Source organism: Octodon degus, unplaced genomic scaffold (genome assembly GCF_000260255.1).
Source record: "Octodon degus isolate 3935 unplaced genomic scaffold, OctDeg1.0 scaffold00093, whole genome shotgun sequence".
NCBI classification, from domain to species: Eukaryota; Metazoa; Chordata; class Mammalia; order Rodentia; family Octodontidae; genus Octodon; species Octodon degus.
The window spans coordinates 1,691,918-1,709,133 of NW_004524669.1; the positions used below are offsets into that span (position 1 = coordinate 1,691,918).

Genomic DNA, 17,216 nt, shown 5'->3' on the forward strand with positions numbered 1-17,216 from the left:
TTTAAAAAAAATTATGATGAGGGGCCACAGAGATAGCTCAGTGGTCTAAGTGCCTGCCTAGGTAAGCGCAAGGACCCAGGTTCAACCCCTGGTACCACATGCCATACCGACCCTGCCCCAGGCGCTTTGGGCTGGCCACCAAGACCCAGTGTGGTGGTGCACACCTGTAATACCAGCACTGGGAAGGCTGAGACAGGGGGATCACTACAAGTCCAAGCTGCATAGTGAGACCCTGTACCAAATATGTAAAACTAAGAAAAAAATCTGATGAGAGGGTTGCTTTATTTCTTACTTTTCATGGAGCTTCTTTTCTGGTTGTTTTCAGGAAGTTCTCTTATCTCTGGTTTCAGCAGTTCTACTAGGATATACTTAGGTGTTTTCTTCTTTGTATTTACTGAATAGAATCTGAGCTCCTTAAATCTGAGGTTTGTTATTGTTCATTAATTTGGGAAATTCTCAGTTGACTATCTCTTCAAATATCCCATCTCCTTTTGGGATTTTGATCATGTGTTAGTCTCTCTGTCTCTGTCTGTCTGTCTCTGTCTCTGTCTCTGTCTCTGTCTCTGTCTCTCTCTCTCTTTCTCTCTCTCTCTCTCTCTCTCTCTCTCCCCCTTTCCCTCTCCACTCCCTTCCTCCTCTCTCTCTGATACACTACTCCAACCTTCTTGGCTTCACAGCTTGACCCATCCAGGTCTTCACTGCCTTCAAGGAGATTAAATTTCTGCCACAACAGAAGAACAATGTGTCAGACACTGCTTGTTTGCTGCAGAACTTACAGAAGATATCCAGAAAGTCCTCATTAGCAGATCAGGATTAACTAAGCACCTTAAGCACAGTGCCAAGAGTGTCTGAAAATATAAGAAATCTTCCTAATGCTATTGGTGACAAAATATTAAATAAATAATATATAAAATGTTTATGAAACATACTGTTGTTTCTGCTCACCTTCAAATTTAATATTCTCATTATATTTGTAAAACTTGTTGAATTTATGTCTAGAATGACTTCTCTGCATGAGGAGTGAAGTCACAGTCAACTGCATATTAAATAATTTATAGCTGGTTAATTTCCAAAAATTATAAAAATCCTTTCAGATTATTTGAAGTACTACGTTTACTGTGAAGGCATATGTTGAATATGAGTGGGCCGAGAGTGAGCTTGGGAGCTGAGAAGCTGGAAACAGCCCCTCACTGCCCTGCAGTCCTCTGTGCGAGGCCTGCAGCAGGATACCTTCACCTGCCCCCTGGGTCACACATCCTTGTGCTGTTAAGAAATCAAATCCTCTGCCTGACCTCCTCCAGGGACCAGGTGCTCATTTCCCACTGCTTCCTGCAGTCTCAACCTTAGACTGGAAGCAAGGATGGGCACCATTTTGGAGGAGAACCTGGATCGGGTTCTCTTTGGACAGCGCTGTTTCCTACTTGTTATTTCCAGTCCCTAGATGTGCTGGGTGAATAGGGAAGAGGTATGGGGGAAAGTAAGTAGGGGTAAGGCAGGGAGCTATATGTCAGAGAGACAGAGGGAGGGCAGGTGCTCACAAATGGACTACCCAAAGCAGGTTCTTTGCTGAACAGCAACAGCTTCTTTAACCCACACTATCTGGATTTGGAACTTCCGTATCTCCAGCTCCTTTTTTTTTTTTTTTTTTTTTTTTTTGGCTCAGCCCACCCTGAGCGCAGGGCTGACAAGGCATGTGGTACCAGGGACCAAACCATGGTCCCCTGTGCCTGCCTAAGGTTGCCTAAGCAGGTGCTTTAGACCACTGAGCTAACTCACTGGCCCTCCAGCTCTTTTTGTTCTTATCTTCTGAGTTGTCATGATAATCACTGGTAAGCAGTTAGTTGCTTGTCCATGTCTTTGATTAAATGAAGAATTACACTGACTGTGTACCAAGGTACTGATGATGCCATTGCTACTCACTGGCTCCCCTGACTGGGCCTGAGCGAGGGAAGGGCAGGCAGTTAAGGCGGAGGCCAAGTTCATCTCCAGCTACAGAGAGTGTGGTGTGTACACACGCAAGCTTGCCAAAGACAGAGGCAACACTTGGAGGATCCTCTGATAGGTGCCCAGCTCTACATCAAGGTGGCTATGGACTTGGTTTCAAAAATGAATTGAGGAAGCCTGGGTTCCAGCAAATAGGTTTTAACATAATCTCTGTTTTATTGAAAGTAGTGTTCAGTTTGGGGACTCAAGAAAAAGCATTTCTCAAAGTTCTAGGAAGATTTAGTGCTTTTCTTTAAAAGCACTAGCTAGGAACCTGCATTTGGAACAAGTCCCTGTGTGATTTTTAGTCCCCCTGAAGTTTGAGAATCACTAGCTAAGGGATGGAATGGGGACTAGAACTATTTCACTCCTTCTGGTCTTGCAGGGTTCCAGGTAGTGACTGGCTCAACGTTTTGCAGACAAGCTCAGCTGGCTCCTCTCTGTGTTCCTGGCATTCCTTCCTCTGGGTCTCAGAGGCACTGAAAGAGTTAATATAGTTACAGGTAGGGGAGCAATTGTGGGATGGAAGCACCTACCCAGCCCACCCGGACACTTCCTGAGGGTCAGTTCAGGGACTTGGTCTGGATGTGGAACCTCTTGACACATTTCTGTCAAATTTCAGGAGCTCTGCTTCTCTCCCGAGTCTGCCTCTTACTTCACAGGACACTTCCTCTTCCCTCCTCCTCCTTTGCTCCTTCCTAGCTACCTGTTCATTTTTCCCCCACCAGCTAATCTCTTTCCCAGGCAAGTGGTGCCCTCTCCTGTCTGTCTCCTGCATGGGCGATGAGTGTGTGTGTCTGTCTTCCTCGGCATCTCAGTGGGCTCATGGGGACCTGTATATTAGCTCTGAGGAACGGACCTGAGCAGGGTGAATGCTGGGAAGTTGGAGTAGAAGCCAAGATTCACCACCAGCTGCAGAGTGTTGATGTGAGAGGACACACAGCTCTCCTACCTGCCAGAAAGCCCAGGGCAGTACTTACAACGGTAAAAGACCTTGGAGAAAGGGGGCTGCCGAGTTTTGAGGGGCTCATGTCCTAAACCACAGAGGGAAGATGAGTAGCCCTTCGCCACATGCTGAGAGGACACTCCTACAGGGCTGGAGGTAATTCAGGCAACCAGTGCCAGGCAGGCCAGGATGATGCCATCAGCATGGGATTGGTCCCCATTATTAAGACTATAAATGCTCTGAATCAGACAGCATGGCCAGAGGAGCTGGTACACTCAGCATGACCAGAGAAGAGCAGATGGCAAAGGATGCACTTTTGGGAAGGAAAGCAATGTGTGTCACATTGGACAGAATACTCAGAGGAAGCTGGCTGTGTGGCCACCAGCTCTGGGGCAGCAACAGCGTGGGCAGCAGCAAGAACTTCTGTTAGATTGGAAGACCCTCACACTATGATCAAAGGTACCTAGAGAAGCATCAAGGAACACCTCACACACAGGGAGTGATGCATTGTGGGGTACAGATGCGCGAGACAGGCCGGGGAGATGGCTCAGTGGAATAAGTGCTTCCCTGGCAACTGCAAGGGCCTGAGTTCAATAAATTAATTAATTAATTAATTTTTTAAAAGATATGAGAGACAGAAGCAGCAGGGCTGAAACTAGGTATGGTGGCGCATGCCTGTAATCCCAGCACTTGGGAAGCTGAGGCAGGAGGATCACCATGAGTTTGAGGCCAGCCTGGGCTACATAGTGAATGCAAGGGCAGCCTGAACTATGGAGCAAGACCTGTCTCATAAATACCAAAGGAGGAGTGGAGGGAGGGGGAGAGGGAGAAATTGCTTGTCTCCATGTCTGATAGTGTAATAAACTGAGTAAACTTGCATAGAAGTGGAAAGGGGGTGAAGAAAATTATATTCACTAAATTCCTGTATAAAGAGGAAGCTGTCTTTGCTGGGAACAATATTTTGATAAGTGTTTCAAGTTGCAGCTGAGATTTGAGCGAGGCCTGGGTGTGGGTGGAATAGCTCTGCTTGAGACATGCAGGAATCTTAGAATTTTGCATGTTACACCAAACAGAGCAGGCAGTAAAAGAATGGAAGTAAGAAGGTTGGTGTTGGGTTCTGTTCAGTGTGAACCCCTTTCTCCATTACCCCCTTACATTTTCAGGAAAATACTAATGGTATGAGTGCCTGAAGACAAGTGGAATGTTTATACTGGAAATAGGTGCCCACATTTCTGTGGGAGAGGAAGGGCAAAGAGGTGACCCCAGATTCTGATGGAGGCTGAGCAGGGTTGCAGGAAAGAGATGCAAGGAGGAGCTTACAGAGGGGGACACCACAGAGGAGGACCTCAGCTGGGTGGGGCCTCCATCGACTGGGTTCTCAAGCTTTCCTGTTGTGTTTCTCTAGTTATCCTCAATCCTATTATCTATATCCAGATCAACTAATGAGAGGGACTCATTCCCTCCTGGAAGGCTATTGGCATTAGGTGGGCTGTCATCCTGCATCAGCAGGGTGTTCAGGCCCATTTCAGATGGAGCCACAGCCAGGGCCTGGCCTTCTCTGGTGCTGCTCTGACAACCTGTCTCACCTACCTCTCCACTGGAAGGATGGAGCAGCATTAGCATCTTACAGTTCTTGCTTTTTGTTGGGTGAGAATGGCAGCCATAAGATATGTTTCTGCCAGAGATATTTAATTGAGTCAGGGTCATAAGCAGAGAGAGACCTGGAAAGTTTCCTCAAACCTGGGTGTGTTGGCACATGCCTGTAATCCCAGAACCCTGAGAGGTTGAGGCAGAAGGATTGCAAGTTTGAGCTCATTTGAAGCAACTTAGCTGGGGAGATAGTGGCATAAATTCCTGCCTGGCAAGCGCAAAGTCCTGAGTTCCATTCCTGGTACCAAAAAAAAAAAAAAAAAGCAGCTTAGTGAGATTTTAAAATGGCTAATGATGTGGCTCAGTGCAAAGAGCCTGATTTCAATCCTTATTATCACTGGGCTGGAGATACAGCTCAGTGTGAAGGTGTTGGCTTCAATTAAGCAAAAAGGGAGGGAGGAAGGGAAGGGAAGGGAAGGGAAGGGAAGGGAAGGGAAGGGAAGGGAAGGGAAGGGAAGGGAAGGGAAGGGAAGGGAAGGGAAGGGAAGGGAAGGGAGGAAATATTTCTTGAGAGAGTCTTCGTTTTCAATACTGACATCTTTAAGCCAATAAAGGCAAAGGAAAGCTGAAACTTTTTGAAGCAGAAAAGCTTCCTGCTGATCTGCTGGGTACTGTGGCCCTTTCTTCAACTGATGATCACAGAAACAATTCATTAAGGCAGTTTATAAATTAAAACCAGAAAGACAGGCCCAGGTCCAAGTTTCAGGTATATCTCACAATTCACAGTGTCCCTCAGTGTCTCCATTCCTCTGCCTGGCTCTCCAAAGGGTAAGGTTGACTTTTTCAGAGATCCATGTGCAGCCCAGAGAACAAGGGTGAAGCCAAAACCCCTGTAGTGATCGCAGCACTATGGAAAGTCCTTTGAGAGAACTAAAGTGATGTTGGCCAAAGACCCAAGCTGATGGCCAGTGAATGGATAATGTAGGTTAGCAGCTCTTGTCTGAGAGAATACAGTAACTGAGGTCATGCATTGCTAATGACTGGGGAAACTGTCTGGGCTCATGGAGAGGGACAGTGTGCCTGCCCTTGGTGGGGAGGTCTCCCTGAATCCAGCTTAGGCACCTGGCCTTGCACCTTACCAGACTGTGAGGGATGTCAAGTTTCCATGGTGGGAGGAATGCTCATCCAGTGCTACCAGCCTGGGCATATCTGGGTATCCCCCCAACCAGGACAGGTTGGCAGGGGTCTTTTTCTCTATTGGGTGACTAGAGGAGGCCACATCAGTCTTCCAGATGGCCTCTGTCTGGTTCCCCTGTTGGCTGGAGGCAGAGGGTGCAGAGAATGTCAAGACACCAAGAGTTAGACTGAGAAGCCACAAGCTCTCCAGGGTCATAAGACCCAAGACACTCAAGTAAGAATTTGTCACTTCCCCAATATGCCCACTTCCCTGAAGCGCTTCTGGCTGAGAAACTTCTGGAAGAGGCTCTCTGAGTAACCTGTGTTTCCAGGCACATCTCCTTAGGCTGAAGTCCTAAGCCAGCCCGTGCTGGAGCGGGTATGTGGGTATGGGTCTGCATGGCTGTCCAGGAGCTCACAGTGCCCCTGAGCCTGGAGTTCATGCAGTGGGAAGGATCAAGCGTATTTGTATGGACAAACCAATGGCAGCTGCCAGGTTGATGCTCGGAGTAGAATTATTTATTATTCAGCTGTGGTCCCTCTGAGTGTTTTAACAGCATAGTTTGAAACGCAGTCAGGTAACTCCCTGCAACCCACACACTGACACAAACCCCAGCCTGGATCCCTACATCAGGGCTGGGCAGGGACCTGGCAACCCACGGAGTGATCTTTGTCTGTCTGTGCTTCCTGCCTCCCGCCCATCCAGCAGGCTGTCCTCTCAGCTTCTCTGCACCTACCTGACTGCCCAAAGGGGCACACATTCCTGATGTCTGGGTGGAAAAGATCTCTTGCAGGTAGGGGTGCTGGAGTGGATCCGCCGGGATAAGGTTGGAGGTGACTTGCATTTCCTTGGCTTTGAAGAGACGACCACAGGGATGTTCAGGTGAATGTCCCACTTCAGGCGGAGCTAAAGGAACCAGCAGAATGGCATCAGGGAACAAGAAGTGCTGGGCTCAGAGATGCCCAGAGGGCAAGGTCCAAGGCACTTCTCTAGTTAGAACCCCTGAGGCCCAAGGTTTCAGAGCTTTCCTAGAAACTCCTTCAATTCCTATTTGATAAGCTAGTTCCTGTTTTCTCCATTTTTTTTTTTTTTTTTTTTTTTTTTTTAAGAGTCTGGTCAAATGACAAAGCAAAAGGAAGAAACTAAAGGAAGCCAGGTCAGTTGGAACCTGTGAGACACTTGCAGGGGCCATGGCAAGGAGCAAGGCAGTGTCTGAAGGGCACAGTGTAAGTTTTCATCCAAACCTAGTTCAGATACTCAGAAAGGAGCTCACATAGCTCAGCAGTATAGCACTGCCTGGCATGCACGAGGCCCTCACTCAATCCCTAGTACCCTGTCCCCCCAAAAAAAATAATTGTTATACATTCTCTTTCTTTCTCAACCCCTAACCAATTTAACAAGTCCAGTCTGCAGCAGCAGATGGTCAGGACTGTTGCAGGTACTACGTGCTGAGTTGGGAGAAACCTCCAAGGCTAATGCTCTTCCCACAGCCTGAGGCCAGCACTTGGACTCACTCTGTTATGGTTTGTGTCTGGATGTCCCCCTAAAGCCTCAAGTGGACATAGGGGGTGGGCTCTTCAGAGGTGGCTGAACCTAGAGTTTGAGATTGGTTCATTGTCCAGTGCTGGGGCTGGTGTATGCGTGCTACACCCGCCCTAGATGGGCAGCTTGCATACATTTAAAGGGACCTTCTTTTGCTCTTTTCTACTACTGTTACAAACTGTTGCCCCTCTGCCATGCTGCCCTTGGAGCCAACGGAGTATGGACTGAACTCTCTATAAACTGTCAGCTCAATAAACCTATTGTTCCTTAATTTGGAGTCAGGTATTTTATCTCAGCAATGACGGAAAACTAACTACACACAATCCTTTAGCAGGCTGCCTCTACACACTTGAACTCAGCTCAAGGTCAGGTGTGGTGACGCACACCTGTAATCCCAGCACTTGGGAGGCTGAGACAGGAAGATCACTGTGAGTTCCAGGCCAGCCTGGTGTATACAGTGAGTTCAAAGCCAAGCTAAACTACATAGTAAGACACTGTCTCAAAAACAAAAACAAAACCAAAACAGTACTCAGGGGGAGACTTCTTATGTATACCCCAAGCACATTCCAGCAGCTCTGAGTCACTGAAGTCTCTCCAAATCCCTCCAAACTCCCAGCCATCCCTTATAGAGCACCTCCTCCCCTGCTGCTTCTCTGTCCCTGGGAACTGAGGGAAAAGCAGAGGAAACTGAGCCAGCCATCTTTTCCAAGCCTTCCTGAGCCTCTGATCTGGAGCTTAGGGGTGCTTCTCCTGCACACTTGTACTGAAGAATCTGCAAATGAAGAAGCTAATAGGCATGGGCCAACTCTCCTGAAGAGCAAAGGGCTACTCCTGCCATGTAAAAATGAGTGTGGATGTCAATTGAATGCTGGTATAATAGAGACAAAAATATTAATGTTCCCAATAGGTATGAATTTTTATGTTTTGGGTTATTTTTTTTTTCCTTTGGCATAGAAAATCTAGAAAGTAAGCAGAATAGTGATGAGCAAACTAAATATCAGAGAAGCTAAATCTGTGGATAGTTACATGTTGCTTAACAACAGGATGTATCCTGAGAAGTGCGTCACCAGACAACTGCGTCATCATGCAAGCACAGAGTGAATATACTCATCAGCCTAGACGGGGTGAGCAGCCAATGCCAAGGCCCTTGATGCAATCACGAGAAATGGTAGAAACAGGATGTACGATGATATCAGCTTCGCGTGGCACCCTGCCTTAGTCAGCTTTTTAAGTAGGAGGCATATACTCTGGAGTAATGATAAAAAGTATAGCATAAACTATATACGTATAAACTAGTAATACAGTTCCATCATCAAGTATCTTACACTGCAAATGCCTTTATGTGCTGTACTTTATAGGACTGGCAGCTCAGTAATTTTGTTTACACCAGTCTTCTCGGAAAAATGTGAGCAATGTGCATGCTGAGACATTATAATAACCATAATGTCACTAAGGGGTAGGACTTTTTCAGCTCCATTCTAATCCTATGGGACTACTGTCATACGTTTTGTCCATTATTGACAGAAATACCATTTTGTGGTACATGACTGCACATAAAAATTCATAAAACATGGGGCTGGGGAGATGGCTCAGTGGAATAAGTGCTTCCCTGGCAAGTGCAAGGGCCTGAGTTCAATCCCCCGTTCCACAAAAAAAAATAAAAATAAAAATAAATAAAAATCATAAAACAAGAGATATAAAAAAAGAACAAAGAACAAAAGGAAGAAGTTTTTTGTTCTATTATCCCAAACTTTTAACTATTATCTCTGGGCCCTGAGTTTTGATTCAAAAAAAAAAAAAAAAAAAATTCTGCACTAGCTGGGTGTGGTGCCACATCCCTGTAATCCCAGCAATTTGGTGGGACTGTTTCAAAATTAAAGAGACTAGGATATAGCTCAGTGGTACAGCATTCCTGGGTTTGATCCCTGTCTTAGTTACTTTTCTCACTGCTAAGACAAACTATCCAACACCCAAGTTAAAGGAGGACAGGTTTATTTGGCTCACAGTTTGTGAAGGATCCAGTCCAGTCAACTGGCTTCAAGGCAGGGCTATATAGCAGAGGGGTATCACAGAGGAGAAACAGCTCATGGTGAGTAGAAGGCTGCAAAGCAGTGAAGTAGCAAAGAATCAGCAAGCAACAAGTGACCAGCAGGGACCCTCTTCCTGAGTCCAGCATGGACAGCTTAGTGAAAACTTGGCTCAAAAAAGAAAAAAAAAAAAAAAAAAAAAAAAAAAAAAAAGAGCTGGGGAGATAGCCCAGAGCAAAGGCCCTTGGTTCAATTTCCAATTCTAGGGCCTCATGCATGCTTAGGAAGCACACTACCACTGAGTGAGATTCCCCAGGCCAGGGAGTTACCTTCTAATTGTTTTTGGTTGCTGAGCCTAGCATCTCTAAGTGGGGAGCACAGTGGCGAAACCCAACCACATAGCACTCTGGGATTCATTCAAGATGCACTTGTATATGAATACGCAATATGCATAGGCATGCAGTTTGGATGGTTACCTTATTAAATAATGCAAGGAAAAAAGATACAGGTTTGAAAAAAATGAAGTTTAGCCTGCTGTCAGTTGTCAGCTTGAGAGGGAGAGGATGAATTCTCAACGAGGGTATGGAAAGATGAGGATAGGCCCCAGCACAAAGGGAGAGAGAATGAGACTGATCCTGTTGGTGTAGACCAGGGGTACCTACGCTATGGGCCATGGTGCCTGAGGGGTCAGTGATGTCCGAGAGAAAGGAAGATGAGAGAGTGTTCAGGCATGGCATGGGGTGTGTTAGCAACAACAAGGGACAGAAGCAGGTGCCATTCCTCTTCTGGGTGTGAACTTGAGGAAAATGAAATCATCAACTCCACAAAGATCTTGGTGTTCCTGTGTTCCCTGAAGCACTATGTGCAAGAGCCAAGATATCGAGACAGCCTAGGGGTGTGTGTAAGCAAAATAGATTATTCAGCCTTACGAGAGAAATATTCTTTTTTTTGTGTATGGTTCTGGGGGTTGAGACCAAAGATGGGGCAAGTTCCACTGATATACATGCAGCAGGAACTCCTGCATAAAAATAGAGAGGAGAGCCTGCCACTTGCCATAATATGCTTGGGCCTGGAGAACATGATGTTAAGTGAAATGAGCCAGACAAAAATATAGTGCACGATAGTATAGTATTTATATGTACAGTCTAAAAACAAAAGACAAATACATAGAGATAGCAAATAACAATGGTTATCAAGGGCTAGTGTAGGGCAAGAGATAAAGAAATGAAGGTACAAGGATACAAAGTAGCATATAAGTGAAGGGTAAAGAACTCTATAGATCTAATGCACAGCATGAGGACTGTAATTAACAATAGTGGATTGTAGTTGCGATTTGTTGTAGTTGTTGTTGTTGTTGTTTGTACTTTTAGGGAAGTATCTACAGGTGTTCAGTATCTCACTACTAGATCAGACTCGTAGTGATCCACCTCCTTACAGCCTCCCAAGAGCTGGGATTACAGGCACACACCACCCACGCCCAGTCTCAATTGCCATCTCAGCACTCCCGGGAGTGGGAGGTGGCATAGCAGGCCCCAGGATCAAACCCCCAGCCCCTGTGCCTGTTGGCTGGGACTTTAATCTACTGAGCTATTTGCCCAGCCCTTGTGGTTGTTTTTTGAAACAAGGTCTCACTATGTAACTCAGAGTAGCTTTGAGCTCACAATGTACCCCAGGCTGGCTTTGAATACAAGGCAATCCTGCCTCAGCCTCCCAAATGATGGGATTATAGGTACACAGCATCACACCTAGCTTGTATTCAGGATTTTTGCCAGATGGGTAGATTATAACTGCTATTGTGGGACAGTAGTTGTGTGAGATGATGGCTGTGTTTGTTTTCATTGTAGTAACCATTTTACCATATATATCCATCTTGTAATACCATGCTGTACATACAATAAGATTTATTATTTTTTTATACTTTTCAAAGTTTCTAATACTAGGAGAAGATACCATACAATTTTAAATAAATTGTAAGTCAAAAATATAGTATAAATCTCAGAACAAAAATTAAGATTAAGGAATATTTCAGAAAATTAAATACTAATTAATTAAAAATTAAATGTTTCAAAACAATTGAACTAAGAAAAAGTTTTCATGACCGCAAAGAACTGCTAAGAGTAAAACATAAGATAAATACTATAATGGCAAGTAAATGACCAGCACTTCTAACAGTTTGAGGATAGGATATTGCACAAAGTTCTAGTGTGTTGTGGACATGCATAATGACCATGACAGTTACTGGTGGCCAGGTGTCACTTGTGGGACTGAGCTACAGCTATTTCTCTGAAATCCACCCTGTAGACCCAGATGGAATCATGACCCATAGGGTGGAAGAGAAGTCCATTTGTAGAGTGTGCTGATGGAATTATTTTGCTGCTGAACACAAAAGAATAACTGAAAGACTACTATTATATACCTCTTATTCTCCTGTGTTTGTTTGCCCTATTTGGTGGGTTCTTTCCATTCTCATTCATGGGGCTGTGATCAATTTGCTCCCTCTCTAGAACATCATTTAGTAGTCTATGTAGGCTTGGCTTTGTCATCATGAAATTCTTTAGTTGTTCTTTGTCATGGAAGTATTTCACTTCTCCATTATTCTTGAAAGAGAGTTTTGCAGGGTATATCAGTCTGGGTTGGAATTTGTTTTCTTGCAAGAAGTACTTTGCTCCATGCTCTTCTTGACTTGATGGTTTGTGAAGAGAAATCTGCCGTTACTCTGATGGGTTTTCCTTTAAATGTGATCTGTTTCTTTTCTTTAGCGGCTTTTGGTATACTCTTCCTGTGCTGAATTTCTGGGATCTTGATTATTATATGTCTGGGTGTGGTTTTAATTGGGTTGATGTTATTTGGAGTTCTATATGCTTCAGTTACATAAATGTCAGATTGCTGCCCCATATTTGGGAAGTTTTCTGCTATTACTTCTGCCCATATTCTTTTTATATCATTTATATTGACTCCTTCCTTCTCATTGATGCCTATTAGTCTCACATTGTTCATATTTGCATTGTCTTTCAGGTATTGAATTATTTTTTCCTGTATCCTTGTTGTTTTTAAGAGATCTTTTCTTACTTTTTCACTAGCTACAATGGTGTCTTTAAGGTCAGAAAGTCTATTTTCACTTTCACTCAAATGGTTTTTGTTTTTTTTTTTTCATTTTTGATGGTCTTTATTTCCACAACTCAAATAACTCAAATGTACAATAGTGTAATAATTGGGACATAATATATTGTATTATGATACCGAAATGCAAATAAGCTGCAGCTACACACAATTTGGATTATACAAGCATTTCATTCAATTTACTCAAGTGTCACAAACCAAAAGCACCAAACAGATGCACACTCTCCTTTGCATTTCTCAAATGGTTTTTTGCCAGCTTGTGATTGAGGTTTTAATTTCCTGTATATCACTTTGAACCTGTTTTATACATTCTATTTCTTTCCTATATTGCTTATTCAGCGGTTCCATCATTTTTATATTCTGCTCTATTTTTTTATCAGTGTATTCTTTAGAAGCACTTAATACTTCTTTGATTATAGTTATCACTACATTTTTTAGTTCCAAAATTATTTCTGATCTGATTTCTTCTATACTTTTCTGCAGTTGTTTCTTCCAACATTATTATTTCAGAGATTTCAGGTGTGTGATTTCCAGTTTCCTCAGTGCTAGTGTCTTCTGCATTTGTACTGGGTGGACTCAGGGACTGAGACTGCATTTTGTTCCTTCTCTTTGTCATTTTATATACCACTGTCTTCTGACCTTTGGTGTAGAGCTTAGATAGAATTATTACCTTAGCACCAGGTCCGGATCAACAAAGTTCAGATTCCTCCAGGTGGGTGTTGCTTGGATCTGGCTGGAGTCTAGCTGCTGTGCTCCACTTCTTCCTGCTGCAGCCGTTGGAGCTGACCCCTTTGTGTCACTCTGGCAAGATGTTCTGCTCCTGAATCAGCTGGGTGGGTCTTGCCTCTAGCCTCTTTGCAGGGAGTTTAGCTGAAGGGTTCCACACTGGGCCTGCACCCTGGGTCAATTCAGGATCCGGTGGCCTGAGTTGTCTCAAGATTTATTATAAATAAATACTTTTTACCTCACAGAACCCCTGAAAAAGGTCTAGACTCAGAATTTCCATGGGTTAGCAGACCACACTTGGAGAACTGCTGATCTAATGTAGAATTTGAGAAAAGGTTCTAAAACTAAATGATATATGTTTCCAAACTCAAATGGCTAATTTACTGCCCAAGAAAGTGAACAAAAACAGGTCCAGATTGAGCACATTACTATGACTATGGAATAGTAAAGATACAGAGACTCTATCAGCTTTCAGTAAAACCCAAAGGCTCAGGGATTAGAATGACTCTGGACTCGTAACCATATCAGGACCTAGAAGACAGTAACAGTGCTTGCAAACTTGGGTGGGAAGATGGACTCTAACCTGGACCTCTGTAGGCAGGCAACCTACCAATTATGAGTAAGGGCAGTAATTAAGCAAAGGTACTTTCAGACAGCCAGGGTCTGGTGACCTACCTTTCTGTGTACTCTTCGTTGGAAAGTGACTAGAGGAGGGTGCTCCACTAAAACAAGAATATATGCTGGGAGAGAGGAGACCCAGAGGTTGGGCCTGGTGACGCACGCTTGTAACCCCAGCACTTGGGAGACTGAAGCAGAAGGACTGCCATAAGTTCAAGGCCAGCCTGTGTTACATAATGAGTTCAAAGCCAGCCTAAACTACATAGTGAGACCCTGTTTCAAAAAAACCAAACAAAACAAGGAAGAGACCCAGCACCTAGAAAGCAAAGGGGCAACGCCAGAGGGAAACAAAATGAATCTCTAAAAAGGGAATGAAGACAACAGCTGTGTCCTACATCTAGCAAGTACCCAGAACTGAAGAGCAGACCAACAACCTCACGACTGCAGGACCCAATTACCTCCTCCCAGAAGAGACTTTTGTGTCTTGGCTCATTTTGAAGGGTTCCCCTCATATATGCACATGGGGAGGCTGCACTCCCTTACACTCAGGCCGCATCCTGCCTTCAGCTCCTCCTGGGTCCAGCAGTTTTAACCTGCTCTCACACTTCCCACCTGCCTCCCCAGCCCTCCCCCATAGCCCCACAAGCTCATTTCCTTGGCCCTCCCTGCTGGTTAGGGTGACCCCCCCAAGCACCTTAGGGAAGATGGTCACCATGCTGCTCAGACACTCTCTGTGCTTCTCCTCCAGATCCTTCTGTTTGTCTTCCCAGGCCTGCAACCTAAGCCTCTGCTGGCGGTCAACATTTCCCAGAACCTGGAGTCTCTGGGCTGTGCTGATGGCCCTCGTTTTTCCCATAACTTGCATGTGGCTGATCACTGCTTGTCTGGAAAAAGAGGAGAAGTAATTTGGGGAGGAGGAGCTACCACCTCCCTCTAGAGACCAGTCTGTTCTCTGTAATTCCCAGAGGGGGTTGGGCAAGAAGAAAAATGGAAGCTGGTGAGAGCTGGGGAAAATGGGGAACAGGGAAGTGGGAAGTGATATCAGGTGAGGAGCCCTAGACTGGGCTGGAAGCAGGAAGGGAAAGTAAAGCAAATAGGTGGTCATGTATTAGGTGGGTTTATAGACAAGGGAATAGAAAACGAGGAAGAAACAGGGACACAGGCTTGGAGAGGGACACAGGCCCACTGTAAGGAGAGAGGCCTGTAAATGCCCCGCTTCCCAGGGACCTTCCCTCCTTAGGCACCTTCTAGGGTTGCCCAAGGGCTGGAGGCCAGGTGGCTTTTGCTTGTCCTCTCCTTTAGGAGGACTGGCCCAGCCCTGAGTGGTTCTCCCAAGCACCCTTGTCTGTGTTCCTCCTCTCCACTGGTTTTGGCTCTGCCCCCATATTGCAGAGGGTACCGGGGAGGGTGGTGCCAGGGGACTGCCAGGAGACTGCCAGGGCACTTACCGCAGGCTCTGAAAGTGTCTGTAGAGAACATACTTCTGGCATAGGTACCGCAGCCTGCGTGCGTTGAGCTCCATGGTAGTGGTGGTAAGCTCCAAGGCCTTGCTGTGCAGGTAATGTGGCAGCCCTGGCTTGGGCCCCCCACTCAGGAGCTGCAAGTTCTTCCTCTGGGCCTCCATGTCCATGTGGTACACTTTGTCCTTAGGGGTGACCAGAGGTCTCTGCGGAGAGGACCGGGTCACCCTTCGGATGGATGTCCCAGTGATAGGAAAGGAGGCAGATTTCTTGGGCTTGGTGGGAATGCGGCTGGCCTGTGGCATCTGGGTACACTTGGTTGAACTCATTATCCTCTGGCTTCCTGGGCCAGGCTGCTGGGGAGGGGAGGACCTGGGCAAGTATGGCCTCCTGCCTTGGCAAGCGGATCGGGCCCGGCTTGGGGGAGGCTCTGCCTGTTCCAAGTTCCTCCACCGACCGGTGGTTGTGAAGATCGGTCTCTTAGTGTCTTCCCTTGGCCCAACTGGCTCCCTCCTTAGGCTCCATCGTCCCTCTTCTGGCCAGGCGAGTGTCTGCTGCTGCAGGCTGGTGGCTGCCTCCATCTCCCATCGCCGCAGCTTCTCCTGGTGCTCCTGCTCCAGCAGTGCCCACTTCCTCTGCTGCTGCAGCCACAGCTCCTCCTCCTGCAGCCTCTGCTGCCTTCGCCTCTGCCAGACGAGCTCCTCTTCCCAGTGCCCTGCTGGGCTCTCCAAGGGCACCTCCCCAGAGCTCTCTGGGGACAGGTGCTTCCTAAAATGCAGCTTCATTTGGGCTCTTTCCTTTTCTGAGAAACAGTCCCCTTGTTTTTTGTCTTTGTGGGCTGAGCTTTCTGCCTCCAGTCTTTCCCATCTTGTAGGAAATTGGTGATTTTCTGAGGGTGACAACACAGATTCAAGGATCTCAGTGTCCTTGAACACATCTGTGATCCCTGAATGCATGCTTGTGGTGGAGAGTGGTTGACATGTTGGAGGAGTCACCCCACTGTCCCAGGCTGTGGCTATGGGACTTGAGGAAAGTGGTGAAGACAGCTGCTCCTCCTCCCTGGGCTCCTGTGGGGCCTCCTCCATGACTGCTCCTGTCTGTGGAAGGGTTTTTTCCTCAGGGGCAGCTGAGAAGTCAAGAGACACCTCAGCTGGGTCTCCAGCTGGACCTCTAGCAATCTGAATCTTCTTCAGCTGAAACTCTAGGGCATGCTTTGTCAGGACAAGGTCATGGCACTTCCCACCAAGAATCGCTATCTGCCTTAGGAGAGCATCCCTCTCACTCTCGAGATCTTGGATGGACTTCTGGAAGTGCAGCCTCTGGGTGCTGAGCTCCATGGCCATCTCTGTTTGCAAACACTTGTATCTGGCTTCCAGGTTCCTGTTCTCCTTCTGCTGGAGGATCAAGGCCTTGTTGAGGTTCTCTACCACAGTGGACATGTACCTGATGGCCTTGACCTCTCCCTTGTTGAACATGGTGGAGTCCAGGAGCTCCTGCAACATGGATGTCACCTCAGAGACCTTTGTACAGGTGGCGTGCTTGTCCTGGAGCATCTGTTCTGGGCTCAGTGGCTGAGGGGAGGGTGAAGATTTTTGTGGGCTTTTCTCCCTCCAGCCCTGCCAGAAGATGTGTTTGGGTACTGGGAGAAGCAAAAAAGAAAAAAAAAAAATCCCATGAATCCCAAGAAATATAGATTCTCCAGACCTTACTTGACCAAAATTCTCCCCTAATCCTTTTTGGATTGGGCAAAAATAAAGGACTGAAGCTGTCTGTCCCAGAGAACTGTGGTGAGTCTGAGCTTATAAATCTTGCCTTTAGGTCTGCCAGCTCCACAGTGCCTGGAAAGCCCAGAATAGTCACTCTAACTTGATTCAGTTCAATATACTGCTGGCCAGATATGGTAGCACACACCTGTAGTCCCAGAACTTGGAGGCTGAGGCAGGAGGATTGCCACACCATGGAGTTCAAGGCCAGCCTGAACTACATAGCAAGACCCTATCTCAGAAAACAACCAACCAAAAAAAAAA

General features: G+C 46.2%; 1 protein-coding gene across 2 annotated transcripts in view; it reads right to left on the reverse strand.

Annotated features, from left to right (window-relative positions):
- Positions 1 to 2,158: 2,158 nt before the first annotated feature.
- Positions 2,159 to 17,216, reverse strand: part of Fam186b (family with sequence similarity 186 member B) — a 23,195-nt gene continuing 8,137 nt past the window's right edge. For both annotated transcript variants that reach the window (XM_023722630.1, XM_023722629.1), the window contains 5 exons: positions 15,178 to 16,828; positions 14,424 to 14,613; positions 6,433 to 6,602; positions 5,659 to 5,838; positions 2,159 to 2,462 (listed from right to left, as the gene is read on the reverse strand). In XM_023722630.1, the coding sequence (XP_023578398.1) occupies positions 2,348 to 2,462; positions 5,659 to 5,838; positions 6,433 to 6,602; positions 14,424 to 14,613; positions 15,178 to 16,828 (2,306 nt within the window). In that variant the 3' untranslated portion in view covers positions 2,159 to 2,347. The remainder of the gene's footprint in view (positions 2,463 to 5,658; positions 5,839 to 6,432; positions 6,603 to 14,423; positions 14,614 to 15,177; positions 16,829 to 17,216) is intronic.